Source organism: Lampetra planeri, chromosome 7 (assembly GCF_965212315.1).
Source record: "Lampetra planeri chromosome 7, kcLamPlan1.2.h2, whole genome shotgun sequence".
NCBI lineage: Eukaryota > Metazoa > Chordata > Hyperoartia > Petromyzontiformes > Petromyzontidae > Lampetra > Lampetra planeri.
Window position 1 is genome coordinate 14,104,483 of NC_136113.1, and position 15,467 is coordinate 14,119,949.

General features: G+C 46.4%; 2 protein-coding genes across 3 annotated transcripts; both read right to left on the reverse strand.

Annotated features, from left to right (window-relative positions):
- Window positions 1–34: 34 nt before the first annotated feature.
- KAT14 (lysine acetyltransferase 14) lies at window positions 35–12,780 on the reverse strand. 2 transcript variants are annotated; one of them, XM_078596463.1, is made up of 12 exons: window positions 12,643–12,780; window positions 11,328–11,555; window positions 9,881–10,002; window positions 9,269–9,390; window positions 8,382–8,566; window positions 6,486–7,007; window positions 5,405–5,702; window positions 4,314–4,620; window positions 3,095–3,231; window positions 2,215–2,390; window positions 1,705–1,895; window positions 35–594 (listed from the first exon to the last, which is right to left on the reverse strand). In XM_078596463.1, exons 1-12 carry the CDS (start codon window positions 12,755–12,757, stop codon window positions 421–423), a joined length of 2,577 nt encoding a protein of 858 aa, XP_078452589.1. In that variant the 5' UTR covers window positions 12,758–12,780; the 3' UTR covers window positions 35–420. The 2 variants fall into 2 exon arrangements, with proteins under 2 accessions (XP_078452589.1, XP_078452590.1); XM_078596464.1 differs by lacking the exons at window positions 35–594; window positions 1,705–1,895 and having other exon boundaries at window positions 2,225–2,390; window positions 3,087–3,231.
- On the reverse strand, window positions 12,377–15,408 carry PET117 (PET117 cytochrome c oxidase chaperone). The gene is made up of 2 exons (XM_078596467.1): window positions 15,192–15,408; window positions 12,377–13,120 (listed from the first exon to the last, which is right to left on the reverse strand). The coding sequence occupies exons 1-2, from the start codon at window positions 15,285–15,287 to the stop codon at window positions 12,965–12,967; spliced, it is 252 nt and encodes an 83-aa protein (XP_078452593.1). The 5' UTR covers window positions 15,288–15,408; the 3' UTR covers window positions 12,377–12,964.
- Between the last annotated feature and the right edge of the window lie 59 nt (window positions 15,409–15,467).

The following is a 15,467-nucleotide window of genomic DNA, read 5'->3' on the forward strand; positions in this document are numbered from 1 at the left end:
TACTTGTGTGTTAATGTCTGGGTTCATGCATACATTTGTGGTATAAAACAATGTATTTGGCAAGTTGAATATACATTGACAACATTGACAAAAACAATGGGAGTAAAAAAGTATATTCATTTCAGGGCAGTGAAAATGGTGGCCTAATCTGTACACGAATTAACACGCATGGCCCTTGAACTTTCAACATCGTCGTTACAATGATTTATTGGCTAATGACAATGTAGATTACCCCATCAAAGTAAAATAAAAGAAAAACTTGCAAATAACAAAGTCATATTCTACACAAGTGTGAGTCTATGAAAACTATATACACATCTCAAGTAAACTGACCTTCCATACATACTAAAGGGGGGCCACACACCAAGCTGCACGCAAAAGACAAATTCGACCCTCGCACACAAACGTCGAGCGGCGTGGTCATCTGCGCAGGCGCAGCAGGAAGGCATGCTTGCACTCTTTGCTGTCCAGGGGGTAGTACTTGTCGTAGAAGTCCAGGATGTACTCCTCGGCCTTGAAGCCAAACCGCTGGTACAGCAGCATGGCAGGGTTGCTGGCCGATACGTGCAGGGTGATGTCCTTACCCATGCATGTCTGCAAGACCAGAGGGGAAACGTGTTTAATTATTTAAATGCGACTGGTTGAAGTTTAGGACTGTTGCTATTACTCTGGCTCCGTTAACTGTTTAAAATGTACTCTGTAGTGCCTGCGAACGAGCCATAGGTGATTAGAGGTGTAAGCTGCTAAGTTAAAAGTGCCACTTTCGTGTTTAATGTTTACGCGTTTTCAGTTTAACCATGAAATGAAGGTAATTTTTGCAAAATATAAAAAGCAAAGCACTGCAGTTGTAACTTTGTAAAATCCCACTGGAGCGTACAATGCACATCAAGTCTTAAAAGTAACCACCATGCTATGTTTAAACCACTGCAGTAAAAACACTTCAACTAAATTAACTAAAGAAAGTGGGAGCACTTTATAAGAGGATTTCAAAAGTAGGTCAGCCATGTGGAATTCATGCATTTTATCGTCAAATACAATTTGGAGAAGCTGAGATAGTCTTGTATTTCAATGCAAAAGCCATTGCAAGTGAGTTACAAAATGTTAAATATGAAGCTTAGCTTTTTCTTTCATATAGACTAAAGGGAAGGATCTAAGGTTTCTCTTGCTGGCCTGATAGTACTCGATGATAACCCATACACAAAGGTGCAAGATGAAAAGCACTGCAGCATTGCGAGATGCTGCTCATGCATGTCTCCTCCTATAGACGTTTGTATTGGCTGGAATCTACCAGTTCAATGTGTTCACCATAGAAGTAAGATTACAACAATAGTTATAACACAAACGTTTACAATGCAACTCATAAAACATTGGTAATAAGATTTAAACAATTTAACAGCACATAAAATAACTAAGCTTAATATGAGGAGCCCTTCTTGATAAATTAGCGAGGTTTATGTAGGTCGATGGTTCAGCACATTACGCTCTAAACCCGAATGCCAGAGTTTGCTTTCCGATCAGGGCTAAAATCAATGCGAGTGACATCTGGACCGGTGCTGGGCACCTCTTCACCAACCCGTGCTCACCGACCAGTGTGGCGAAGTACGTATCAACAACCCCAAAACCGATGTCGCAGATCCCGGAAATGGATCGCCTCGCAGGGCTCGTAAAGAGGCACACAGGTCTGAGCTCAAGACGCACGCAAACCTGTATGAGGTGGTAGATCATGAACGTGCCGATGCCGGCGCCGCGCCACTCTGGGTGCACCAGCAGGAAGGACACGTACGCCTCGTTGTACTTGACGTCGGGAACCATGAAGCCGAACCCAACGATCACTTTCTTGTAGAGGACCACAACGCTGAAGTCCGGGTACTGCAGGCACTCCGACAGGTCTATGCCTGGCCCACGAATGAATACGCACAAACACAAACATCCCCCCCGTATAAACTTACACACTGTTGGGGCCCAGTGCTGTTAGCAAGCACCGACTAATGTCTGCATGGCGAACAATGGGGTGGGGGGTGTGGTCAACACCACGCCTGCCCGTCTTTGTCTCCCCCCCAGTGTTGATGTTTACACACCACACCAGGTACTCGATTAAGATGGAATCGACTTGAATTCAGCACATTTAACGCACCAGCAATATTCCATACGTCACCGTGGACGGGTTTTAAAACAATCTACCGCACCAATGCAGACGCAGAACGCATCGCGTACCAGGCCAGAAGAATTGTCGGCACATGGAGTTGATGGTGGGGATGTGGTTGGGTCGTACGTAGCAGTAGTCGATGGGCACGTCCGGCTCAGGGGTCCACGTGGGGTCGTGACGATGAGCGAACGCCCTGATCTCTGCCAGGAGCTTCACCTTGAGGGGCTTCGACTCAATGTCTCGCCTGGTCCAACAACGAGTGAAGAAATCTCAATGTTCAAGCAAGCCTTCGCGCTCAATCCCACAGCAGCAGTGGATAGGTGTGACCTTTTATCTGTGACGTATATTTATTTCACGAGAGTTGACGCAAGCTTGTGACCAAATCGCCCAGAATCCACCCGATCACGTACCAGTCTTGGAAGCTCAGCAGGCTTGAGCCTGGCCAGAGTGCTTGGATGGGTGATCACACACAGGTTGTTATAGGCCTTGCGATATTGTGGTCGGCAGTACAGGCCATTGGGGCCAAAATGCATTGTTCTGCACTTATGTTTCCACATCTATGCTCCCTGCCTTCACAAAGCTGCTTTGACCAGCATGTAGAAGTATGGTAAATTCACCTTCACGACCTGCACTGATGTGGGGGAGGCACTCGATTATATTATCAGTGGAACTACGAAATGGCAGTGATCGTGCATCAGCTCACACAAAGCTATTATGTTGATAGTTCCTGGCATGTATGTGTCTATGTTGAATTTCCTTGCACCGTAAGTAGCCAACCGTACTAATCAAAGTTGCGGTATCATGATATAGTGCGCAGTAGTGCACATTGGTCAACTTTAACAGACAAGTTAAAGTAAATCAGGTAAAAATTCAAATGAGACTAGGATGGCCTGAATTGCGAGAGTGACCTGGTTTGACAAGAGCAAGGAGAGACACGTACGTACGTACCTGATGTATGGTTTGAGCACACGTGACGTGTAAGGGCTGATGATGCTGCGGTTCAGGAAAGCGTCGCCGCTGCCAACGAGACGCTGCAGGAAGTGCGTGGGCTCCTGCCTCCACACCTGCAGCGCCGGGAAACTTGTCTGCGGTAAGAAGTGAACGAGTGGCGAAGCAACAAAAACGACAACAAAAAAGAAAATCGGTGAGCGCTCCACGCAGCCTCGGGTGGACAAGTGGAAATCCAAATCCCCAACAGCGTCGTCAATCATCTGTCATCGAAATATGGAGGGATGTAAATATTTGAGGAATTTTTTCCAGCTCTATTCATTACAATTATTTGAGCTTCCATTCGTTGGCCATGACCACAATGCAATGGTCTACATTTCTGAAACAAGCCATTAAGTAATTATGCATCCATTGAACCTGTTGGATGTCGATATTTTTCATTATGTATGCACCATTGCACAATTTTACTTTTAAAACCCTGCACTTTGTAATAGTTCATAAATACCTATTTTTCACCAGACCATCCACCCATTCCTGGCAATTTAAGTACATGAACAACCCTTTGTCAATTTACTGCTGGATGAGTGGGTTAATTTTTATTATTTTATTATTTCCCTTCTACGTGACTTTACCGAAAGAACCAAGAATATAATTTGACCATAATTCACCATGCCGGGCAGTGCCGGTTTGAAGCATAGATATGGGAGCACAGTACAGCACAACAATTGATTTTGCTACACTCCCCTTCACCGTCCACCTACAACGTAGCCCCGCACCAGCCTTCAACATGTGTGTATGCATGGTGGTCGTCCATCCAAGGACTTTCCAGGGTCCAGATCTTCTAGGTGATTCGGTCACAGGCAATGTATCATGGAAGCTGCTGTGCTATAATGCTTGGCACACCTACACCAGACTTGCAATCCAAAAATCGCCTTTCGATGCCTTCGGTACGGCTTTTGAAACAATGGGCAGATTTCCACCCGTGCAGTACAAATGGGTATTCTTAGTCGATCAGGAGGTCACATGCAGTGGAGTAAGGTGTGGGTACTCCCACCTCTACCAAGGCGTCTGGCCCAAGTGGATGAGTATGCCGTACACAGTACCTCTAGAGGGACTCTCTAGAGCTCTCTGCAGTGGAGGCCAGCGATTCTTTCTCCACATAAACCTCCGGTACCAGCGTGCGGCGCGCTGGGCACCACTGCGAGCGCGGCCCCGTCACCTGGTAGCGATCGAGCACGCGGAAGTCGCTGCTTGTCGTGCGGTAGACGTGCAGGCCGGCGGCAGAGAGCGCCACCTCCTGGCAGCTCGGGGCCTCCTCGCGCCCGTCGCCCGTCAGCACAAGCGCCAGCGCCCTCTCGACGGCGCGGTCCAGGTCGAAGAGCGGCAGCCCGCGCTCCCGCTTGGCCTGGCGCACGAGCAGCTTGCGCCGCAGGCGACGCGCCTCCGAGCTCGCGGCCAGTGCGCGTGGGAAGCCGGTGAGGCTGCGCAGCAGAAGCTTCTCCTCGTACAGGCTCAGCGAAATCATTCTGCCACGCACAGACGGCAGGCGCTCATTTTCACAGAATCGCTAGCTACCAGGACGTTCGCTGTCTATGGCGGACACATGCCAACCGGAGTGGGCCAAGTATGAATGGGAAGCATAGCTCCAAGGCTTGACGTTTGAATCTCATTGTGGAGCAGCGTCACAATGGTTAGTGTACTGTGCTATGACCCAGGTGATACATCCATCGCATATGATACATTTCCTTAAGATTCATGCAGATTTCATGCTAATTATACTGTTAGACTAACATTTGGAAAACGAAATAGTAAATGACATGCTAACGAGATGGCACAAATTTGACAACAAGAATAGATCCTCAAATCAAGCAGTGACAACGAATCTCCACAATTAACTTTATTGCAAAGGGGAACGAATCATCACCTCCAAATCTAAAAAGTTAAAAAGGTAGAGGTGCAGCCCTGCAATTGCTTTCTTACTCACTTGACTACTTGACGCAACACTAGAGCCCCTCTAGAGGGTATATGGTCTACTCTTGACATCCTGAGGTGAAAGTACTTAAATGTTTACCCCAACACACATGACCTGCCGATCGACTAACTGTGGTGCACCCATTTATCATTTATACTGCTAGATAGACAGGAGTGGGGGGGCAGATTTTTTCTTAAATCGCCCATTGTTTCAACTGCCACGCCGGCTGATGAAAAACAACGACCTCTGAAGCCCAGCATGCCGACCGCAGCGCCACGGGGGCAGCATCCCGCGAGCACTGACAGTGAACAAAACCTGCGCGGAGAATCCGCACGAACCTGGGAGCGGGTGCGGGTTCATCCTCGCGCTCCACCTTGGTGTGCTCCCTTGCGCGCGCCACGGCGACGGCCGCCGGAGCGTCTCCGTGCGGCTTCCCCCCCACCGCCGCCACCGCTGCGTCCTCCTCCTCCTCCTCGGCCTCCACCTCTGTCTTGGGCTCCAGCTCGGGCTCACGCACGCGCTCCACCCTGGCGGCTCCACCCTCCTCGGCGAGGCGCAGCGCCACGGGCTTCACGGTGGGAACGAACTCCACGCCCGGGTCGATGACGGCGTCCAGCTCCATGTCCTCGTCGTCCCCTGCACAAAGCGAGAACCGGCCACACAGTCGGGCGTTACGAGACACCGCGCTGTATTGACGCCACAGCTCTTTTCGTGCGTATGCGTGTTGAACTTCTTCCGCACTATACGTAGTCAACCGTGATAATCGGAGTTGTGGGGGGAAAGACAACAAACTAAACACATCAAGCAGTTTTCAATCTGGATTTAAAAGTGCAAAGCTTCAGTGGCTTCCTAATATCGGAAGAAAGAGCATTCCAGACGGCCGCAGAAGTGCTTATGAAAGAACTTCCAGCGAAATGGATGATTCCAAAGACAAATAAATGGTATCGCATATAATGACTGTTGACGACTATCCGTAAGGCATGTTTGTCCAGTGTGGGGAAGTATGGGGAGAGGCCCTCATTCAGCAGTTGACTGACAAGTTTCAAGTATATTTTGTGAGAAGTCAGGAGACAAAAGCAATAATATAAACATATGAAAAGTACAACGAATTACAACAGTGAAGGAGACAGAGAATCGAGTAAAGACAACTCAAGGATGACACCCTTTCTGAAACCACCAGAACTGTCCTGGCCAATACCAGGACGTTTGGTAACAGTGGCAGATGCAAGGGGAGAAGCTATCGCCCCGCTTGAGACCCCGAATTATAGTATTTCATATTTAACAAATAATTCCTTAGATTTTTTTTCAAAAATACCATTTACGTAGGAGCCTATTTAAAAAGCTTAACGTTTCAGGACTACATCCCCTCCCTTAGGTAGTTTCGAAAAAATCGATCTCTGTTGGTCGCCTTAACCTCACCGTGCAGTAGCGCCTGTGGGGGCATCACGTCTGGCACGAGGTCGGCCGCCGAGAAGAGGCTCGGCGTCGCCGCGTGCGAGCGGGGCGTGCCCGGCGCCGACGACGATGACAGCTCTGGCCCCGGGGATGGCGCTGGGCTGCCGAACGGCGTCGTGCTGCTGCCCCCACCGCCGACCCCGGCGCTGTCGCACGAGAGGAGCGAAGAATGGTCCAGAACCTCGCCGCGCTCCAAACCCACGGTGGCAACGCCGCCGCTGCCGCCGCCACCGCCGCCGACGCCGCCTCCACCCTCGGAGGAAACGGCCGAGCCGCCGGCACGTCGGGAGCGTGGGGTGGCGCGGGCCGGCGGGATGGAGGTCGGGGAGACGGCACCCTCGCGCTGGGCCCGTCGCATGTCCTTGGCCTCGGTAGTGCGCAGTCGCTTCTCCTTGAGCTCCATGGCCGACTCGACGGCGTTGCGAGCCGAACGCTTGCGCAGGCTGTCCACGCGTGCCGCCGGCTCCGCGCTCTGCTTGCTAGCACCTGGGTCTCGAAATGATAAGGGTGGGCAATGTGACATCTTTATGCGGCAGGCGTGTAAACAATGCATACATTAATCGATTAATAATATTTCTTATGCTCGCAATACATGTGTAGGATTGTGTTTGTGAGATTGTATTATTTATGGATAATTACATGAACATGTAATTGTTATGCTTATGATACATTAAGCACAATAAAGAAAAGTATTGAACCAGAAAAAACAATAGGAGAAAAGTATAATTGATAAAGTAAAAACCAAGACAAAATTATTGCGACCAAGAATCTTGATAATTATTCAAATTACTGGGGGGGTTAGAATCATTACATTACATGCCTACTAATGGCCAGCAATATTTACATTCATTCATTTTAAGAACACATTGGGTGATGTTTTTTTAATCAAATGTCATTTGATGGAATTTGTTTTAATGCTGGCTCTCATGGCCAGGATATTGGGTTGTAGTCTTTAATAAAGAGGTGATGTCTGTCCCACTGAACTCTAAAGCATGCCCCACGCCTACAAAACATTTCTATTAACAGGCTTATCAGATCTGAGCAATAACCAAAACCTTAACATTCCTGGTGGCAATTCAACAGCAATGCATACTTTAGCACTATCTCACAAATATGGTTCAAAAGCCCTTGCCCTTCTCCCGCACCTCCGATTAGCACGGTCGACTACGTAGGGTGTGAAAGAAGTTCAACATACATACATAAAAGATGTGTATCATACTCCTTGTTACATGTCACACAAATACAATCACACACTCTCCACACCGTACAATACGCTTCACAAAACAGCTCACACAGCCTATTCAGGGTGCTCCTTTTCTCTCCTTTCTCAAACTCCCGTAACGGATCACCGCCCACCACCACCACCCACTCCCCAGCACCAATCTGATCTTCAAAGTTCATTTATTAGGTATAGCCCCGTGAGCCATTCGGCTCTTGAATCGGGTGCAACCGCAACAAACAAAAAACAAAAACATGAACAAGAAAACATCTTAAAGTGAATATGTGACTAAGTGCAAACAGAAAATCCAAGAAAAGACAGCAAAATATTGCAGAAAAAGCACCGTACACCAACACTGCGTGCAAAAATCCCAGTGGGATGCAAGTCAAACAACAACAACAACCACAAGACAACTTAGATTAAGACCATCAGTCTAACTCTGTACTACAACAAACAAACATGGCCAAACCAAAAAACTTGTCGACAATCACCAAAATAAAGCCATAAAAGCAATGAAACAGTGGTCACAGTAACTGAGACCGAATTTTCACAATAAACTACGTAAACAACATGTACTACCAAACTCTGCAGCCATAGCTGGCTGCATGAGTCACTCCACAACATCAGGAGCATGATCTGACCTCGGCCACGCTGCCCGCCAGGCGCGGGGACGCTCTCCAGTTCTGGCCGGAGCGAGGGAGGCTTGGTGCGCGCCAGCTTCCACCATCCCGGCTCGCCGAACTGCTGCGCCCCCGAGCGGAAGTGCATGGGCGAGCCGACCGAGAGGCAGCCGGCCACCGTGCTCCACCACGTGCTCGTCTTCTTCCTGTCGCACACGCGGCAGCGGACGCCCGAGACGATCCGCCGAAAAAAGCCGATCGGTCGACTAAGAATTGTTTGGCGAACACGATTTTGTGGTCGATTGCTTGAAAGACACTGGCCGCCCCCCCCCCTGACAAGCAGGAAGCTTCCAACAAGCCATAACCAATAGTCATTAAAGACATATATTACTTTATAAATAATATGAAGCGTCATGATTTGCATCCAAGCAGCAGACGAACTATGAAAAAGCACCATGACAACTCCCACAAGAGTAGTAATAATGGAACTATAAGATCATCCTTATCTTCATCACTGTCTCTGGCAACCAAATCCCTCTGTAACTGTGCCCAAAATCACACAATCTTAGAAGCTCAGCAGTTGTGAGCCTGGCAAGCACTCAGATAATCTTACAAGCTAAGTTGATTTGAGACTGGCAAGAAGGCAAGTACTCAGATCGAAGCCTATCCGGTAGTACTAGGTGTTTATATTATTTGTTATACTTTTTGTTTAATGAATTATACTGTGATTATAATGGCGAGTTATGCTACATGATTTGACGCTAGTACAAACATAACTATCAAATACAAGACAGACATTGGTTTAATGTTACAAAATCTCATCTTCCTTATTCCATTGGAGTAGCATCTTCCATGCATTTCTGCTGGGTCACATCGGATGCTTTGTGAACCACCAGTTGTGGACTAACCTGTTTCCCAGAAGAAGGGTCCAGTACTTGTCGATGATCGCACAGATGTCTTCCTTCCAACGGAAGAAGCCTTGACGGCCACTACCTTCCAGTGACAGATTGTACATAGCCAGCATCACAACCTACGAAACATGTTACACACACGTGTTACCACCATCATCATCAGCCATGTGTGTGCAATGCTGATTAACAGAGTTATCTGCCATCAATGCCTCTTTGCAACAGCTGTCCTGTCGGACGCGTTCTCGCTTTAAAGCTGCCATTTGGTCAACAGTCTCGTCCATCAGCCATCATCCCATCTCGTAAAGTGTCCTGCCCGAAACCAATTTACTTAAAAGTTGTTGACGATTCCGATTTGTACTTGTTCAATGATCCACGTGCCATATAGGAAAAAAGTACCCATAAAACAACGTGTGTATTTACATGAAATAAACTGCATCATACACAATGGTAATAAAAAATCATGATATCAATCAGCGACCTACTTACTGTACTGATATGTGCTTGCACCCCGCTACTTGTCTAAGTGAGTGTTATGTCCAAATGATGACCTCTATGTGAATGAATAACTCTGCCTCTGATGTGACTTGTCACGTGCCGGATTAGAGGTACCTGTTGCCAGGTCAGTTTCATTCTCTCAAAGGTCTCTCGTCCATCTGGCGAGCAGTCAACACAGCAGAACTTGAAGAAGTTGTCTCCCTTCAGGTGACTGGGTGGATCACCCTTCAGCTGACCTGAGCCAGGCAAGGAAATAAACACGGTTAATTTCAATATTTTAATTATTTTTTAAAAACTTTTTGTCGACATCAATGTCTAAACAGGATCAAATTATTGACCAAAACATGTTTTCCACTTGAACAATAATCTATCGAGATGCAGTTTATTATACCGCTTTACCACTGGCACATCTGAGCCACAACTTGCCACGGACTATTTGTCAAGCTGAGCCAGAGCCAAATCCTGAAACTCTGGCCTCATCCGACTCTGCCTTGGGGCCAAACAGGGCCACGGCCAAAAGAAGACAATGCAGTACATGAAAAACTGCATATCCTTAAAGGCCAATGGAAATCCACAAAAGCACAAACATTAACATTGATTTATTAAATTAAAAATAAAACTGTGGCAGCATCTGTGCCTCAAGTAAAAAGAAGCAGTTTAATTCTGTAATTCATTTTTTGTTGTTGCAATTGCAGTAATATATTTTACAACCGGGTATAACCCCATTAAGACAGTCTCATTTTCAAGGATGATGCGAGTCAAACAAAGCACCACAGTGAACATGCTTTAAGTCAATATGAACAATGTACAAAATCTTAAAAGAAGAATATGAAGAAATAATAACAAGTAAACATTAACATGTTAATATTACATTAGTGATGCAAAAGAAATCAAGTGGGTAGTCGCAGGCCATGTGAGAACTGAACAAAGATGTACAAAATAAACTAGAGCTAGACGCCTGTGAAAAAGAACTTTATCGCTCATCGGAGTTCTACCAGCTAAAATAAAATGTCTATGTCCAACTATGCAGAAGGCAAAAGAAGCAGAGGAATAGACAGCGGAAGAGTTGGCGAGATAACTTTAAAGCATTCGGAGGCCACTAATGGACGACTAAAAACAGAAACGTATGGAGAAAATTTGGCGAGGCCTTTACCCAGCCCTGGGACGTTACAAACTGACAACAATGACGTTGCATTAATTTTAACAGGGTATTGGAGCTGCTTTGCTGATGAATAAACTCGTAAAAACAAGGTTTTTCACTATAAATCCTTTATATGCGTGGCATCGGGGCGGCTAGAGTCCTCTCGTCCTTTGGCTTGAGATGGCTGCCACCTATGGGTCAGATGATTGTCTGGCAGCATTAAACAATTGGTAATTAAATATTTAAAAAAAATTTGGAAATTTTTTTTTCACGAAAATGCATTGTCACGCACGAGTCTGTGTGCAAAAGGTCAGCTCGATTGGATCACGGGAAGTGGGTTAAAAAACGACCGAAAGATTTGCACGGTCCTAAGCAAGCAAGCGAACTTAATATAAAGGATTTAAAAAGAGCACTGCTTACTCGCCACAGTCCACTTCTGGCAGCTGTGACAGTGGTAGGCCAGCTCCTCGGCCCATGCCACCTCCCCCTCTTCCAGCATAGAACTCCCATCCTCCCCGTCCGACGGCTCCGTGCCAACGATGCCGGCGCCTCCCGGGGGCTGTCTCTTGCCCGGCAAGGTCCCGCTCGCTGCACCAGAATCTTCCACCGAGCTGGTCTCAACGGCCATGGACGCGCCACCACTGCAGTCTGTAGATCCAACAGCAGTGGGCATGTGTGACGGACGGTGCACACTTGTACAGGCCATTTACACATCAATGTATTGTTCATTGCACCTAACTCACGTGCCGATGGAATTCACTGCCGAGCTCTTGATAAACATATTCGTTTGCAGTTGTAAATTATAATATAAAATGCAAGTATGCCTAGCTTACAAAAAAACGATGAACTATATTTGTTGCCTGTTGTAAATTCTACGATCAATACCTTACAATTAAAAAACAGGCAAGTAGCCTGCTTTAGTAAGTGCGTACACAGCCGGAAAATAATGGAACAGTGGTCTCCAAGATGTACTTAATGGCTCATGAGCCACACAGTGAGCATGCTGATCAGACATTCAGTCCACAAATCACTATAGTTATAATACACATGTCCTTATAAACTAAGTTTAATGTGCAACCCAGGGCACTTGTGCTGCAATGCATGACTTTTGATTGCTTCTTACCCAACCTGAACGGGAATTCCAACGGTGCATCTGCAGGGATTAATCTTTAAACAGGCAGCCGCTAAAGGTACACCCACACATGCTACTGTTGTTCCAGTACAGATTAACATGACAGAAAATAATCAACTCCTACAATCAAGTTATTAGCCACATACTATATCCATTACTGCTACTAAGCCGTAGCAGTACAAAGTTGTACACAGAATTGTTACTAAAGTACTGAGGTCAGTAAGCTGACAGCGGTAAACATTTGCAAAACGGAACTGTGTAAAAAGGGCACAATCATGAAAATAAAGCATGGGGCGCATATACTACATATGTACTTAACAAAGACATGTGAAACAAGTTTCTTTAACCATATGAAGTATTTATTTCAGATAGCAGCCCATTACCAAGCATTTACAGTGGGTAGCAACCCACTTTAGCAACAATAAATCACCAATAAGGATGCAGAAATCTCTTGCTGCTTTGCGATGGAAGTGCTCACAGTATAAGTGCAACAAGTCTATAATAATAATACCACTCCCGTTCTTCACACAATAACTCCCGGCCACAGATTTTCCAGTGCCTGCTTCCTTGGAAACCACGTTCATTCTCCACTTGTATCCTTACCCGCAGGAGTATCACCCTCACCCTTTGGGCTGGTGACAGTCCTGACCATGTCACTGTCCACTTTAGCCTCGGCCGCTTCAACAGTTAAGTCTTTAGTCTTCTTCATATCCGTCATTTAAGTGATGCGGATAACTCGTGCACACACACACACCGACGTGGCAATGAGGTTTTTATACAGCCTTTCAGCTATTCTTATTCACAATCCGATACAGGGCACAGCTTGATTTTTCCCTAAGAGCTGGCTCTGATCAAGGAGAGGCGAGAGAGGAAAAAAATGTAGTTTGGCTTCAGGAGCACCGTCTCGTAATGAGGACGGCACTTGCTAGTGTTTGCTGGTGTCTCCGTCTTGTTCGGCCAACTGGAGCTGACGTTCGGCTTCGAGTATGCGGGACAGCTCTGCCTGCTCTTGCAGTCGCCGCAGGTTCTCTGCCTTGCGCTCCTGTCGTTCAATGTCACGGTACACACCCTCACGCAGTCTCTGCACACACAAGACACACACAACATGCAAAACCAAATGCTTACACGTGGACGTATATACACAAGCACAGGCATATTAGACGTCTTTTTGGTTCTTTCGGTAAAGTCACGTAGAAGGGAAATAATAAATAATAAAACAAAACAAAATAAAATCATCCTCACGACGTTTCGGCCACAACGCAAGCAGACCAGACCAGGTCTTCACCTGAGGACGGCTGCTTGCGTTGTGGCCGAAACGTCGTGAGAATTATTTTATTATGTTTAATTTTTATTATTTTATTATTTCCATTCTACGTGACTTTACCGAAAGAACCAAGAAGATGAATCCCTGCTGCAGTCACGAAAGCTTTAAATCGAAACATATTAGACGTGTTTGTAATTATATTTTATGCCATTGTGAGGATATTGACATGTTATGGGTCGAAATGAGTCTCAACATTGTGTCAATTGAAAAAGCTGAACCGTGTTTTTAGTGCACGGCCATTGTGTTCCCAAGGGCGACACTGACACCCAGGGGACTCAAACCAGCCAGCTCAATGTGTGACGTGACATTTGCCACCAGGCCACCTTGACAATATTATTACTCTGAATACAGCTGCTGCACATGCCTGTAACCCAATATTTTGGAGTCACGGGTTAGCGAATCACATGCAGAATTAAGACACGACACTCCGCCGGGGTGAGAGGTGGCCAGCGGATGGATAAATGCAAAGTTGGTTCCTCAACCTTCTTGTCTGCTACCTTTTGAGTGCTATGTAATATTTAGGACACTATTTTCCTCCAGATACTCCAGTTTATGCCCACACATTTTACTCTGAAAATATCTGAACAAACGTCTCAATGCAGGAGCCGCCTGAACAAAACCAAAAAAACACGTCTTGAAACGCAGCGTGGATTTTCTGGATAAATAAAATTACACTTCAGTATCTCTAGCAATGTTACAGACGTCACCAAAAGTCAAGTGACATTCAGTGGCTACATATACGCCAACATCAGTACTAGCTCAGTCCTTAAATGTAATGCCTGAGGTTAGAATACACGGACGTTCAACAAAACAGGGCCACAATTGGTGCATTTAGGATCCTTACAATTATTGTAAATACTGTAAAAGAGTTTGTATACTTAGGGATCAAAGTTTTTTTCTGAAGATCTAACTCCCAAACGATGGGCATTTTTGGTCCTTAAAATTGTTTTAACTTACAAAGGCCATACACAACTCTATGAAGCTTACCCTTCAATGGAAATTAATAAAGCTCTGATCTAACGGAAACTTTGAGGCTAATTACGTTTCAATAATATCGCCTGAAGCTCACAAGGCCACACTTTTTAAGGATGATGGTGGGGTTATAAGTGTTCATTCAATATTCTATACAATAGCTTTTAGCCAACTCAGCATTTAGATTTATATTGTTTCACTGCTAAAAGTAGCATTGTACTCATAGCTCATCCTTAGCGTTCAATGTTTATTTGGCGAAACGAGACCACGTTACATTAATAACATTTAACATTCAATGGCAATTTCGAAACGCTTACAGAGCCAGATGCACCATTAAGCATCACTTATTCCCTAAGATCACAGGCAAACCCCAGGGTAAGTACATTTATAAAACGCGGAACTCTCATAACCTAGGCAATATCAGTATTCGTGGATTGTAAAGCTCTCTTAAACACAATCACGTATTCTACAGTCTACTTAACGAAAAGTCTCGAATCCTCGTGAAGTGGCAGCGAGTTCGAGGCCCGATTTACCGCAAAGCCGCGAAGGTTTCGAGCCAAAATTCGCGTTATTCTACGTTAATTCAAATCCCCACGCTCGTAATTGTGTTCTTTACAACAAAATGAATCGCTGTGGTTACCAAAACTATGTACAGACAGTGGCCAGCGTGTGCACTGGCTGCCGTGAAGAACGATAAAGCCCTTCCAGGTTAACTATCACAACCACGGGGGGGTGCCAGGCGGGATTCACTCGGCCGGGCTGAGCCTCGCCTCCCCCTGCAGCGCTCGCTATCCGAGTGCCGGTGTGCTCGAGTTGCGGCCTAGTAAGCAATCTGTGTCGCCTCGCCAGCACCCACCTGCCTGTCGTACTGCTGCTTGAGGTGGACTCCGGCCACGGTGGACACCGTGAAGACCACGGCAAAGCCCAGGGTGACCTTGGAGATGGTGGACATGGCCAAGAGGAATCGATTTGGTGGTCGTGGTGGTTAGGGTGACCCTGTGCGATCGCCACGCATGGCCGGTAGCCGCAGTAACAACACGAGGAGGAGGAGGGGGGTGGGGAAGGGTTGATGCTGTGTGGATGTTACTGATACTCATACGTAGGAGAAAAATATAATAATAAAATAATTAAT

What these genes read in the sequence shown, in the direction of transcription:
- KAT14 (XM_078596463.1), bottom strand. Translation starts at nt 12,757, where the DNA reads ATGACGGATATGAAGAAGACTAAAGACTTAACTGTTGAAGCGGCCGAG. An exon ending in TGAGGGTGATACTCCTGCGG is followed by an intron (nt 11,556 to 12,642) that starts GTAAGGATACAA and finishes TTGGATCTACAG; the next exon opens with ACTGCAGTGGTGGCGCGTCC. An exon ending in GCGTGCTCGATCGCTACCAG is followed by an intron (nt 3,232 to 4,313) that starts GTGACGGGGCCG and finishes TTCTTACCGCAG; the next exon opens with ACAAGTTTCCCGGCGCTGCA.
- PET117 (XM_078596467.1), bottom strand. Translation starts at nt 15,287, where the DNA reads ATGTCCACCATCTCCAAGGTCACCCTGGGCTTTGCCGTGGTCTTCACG. An exon ending in AGCAGCAGTACGACAGGCAG is followed by an intron (nt 13,121 to 15,191) that starts GTGGGTGCTGGC and finishes TTGTGTGTGCAG; the next exon opens with AGACTGCGTGAGGGTGTGTA.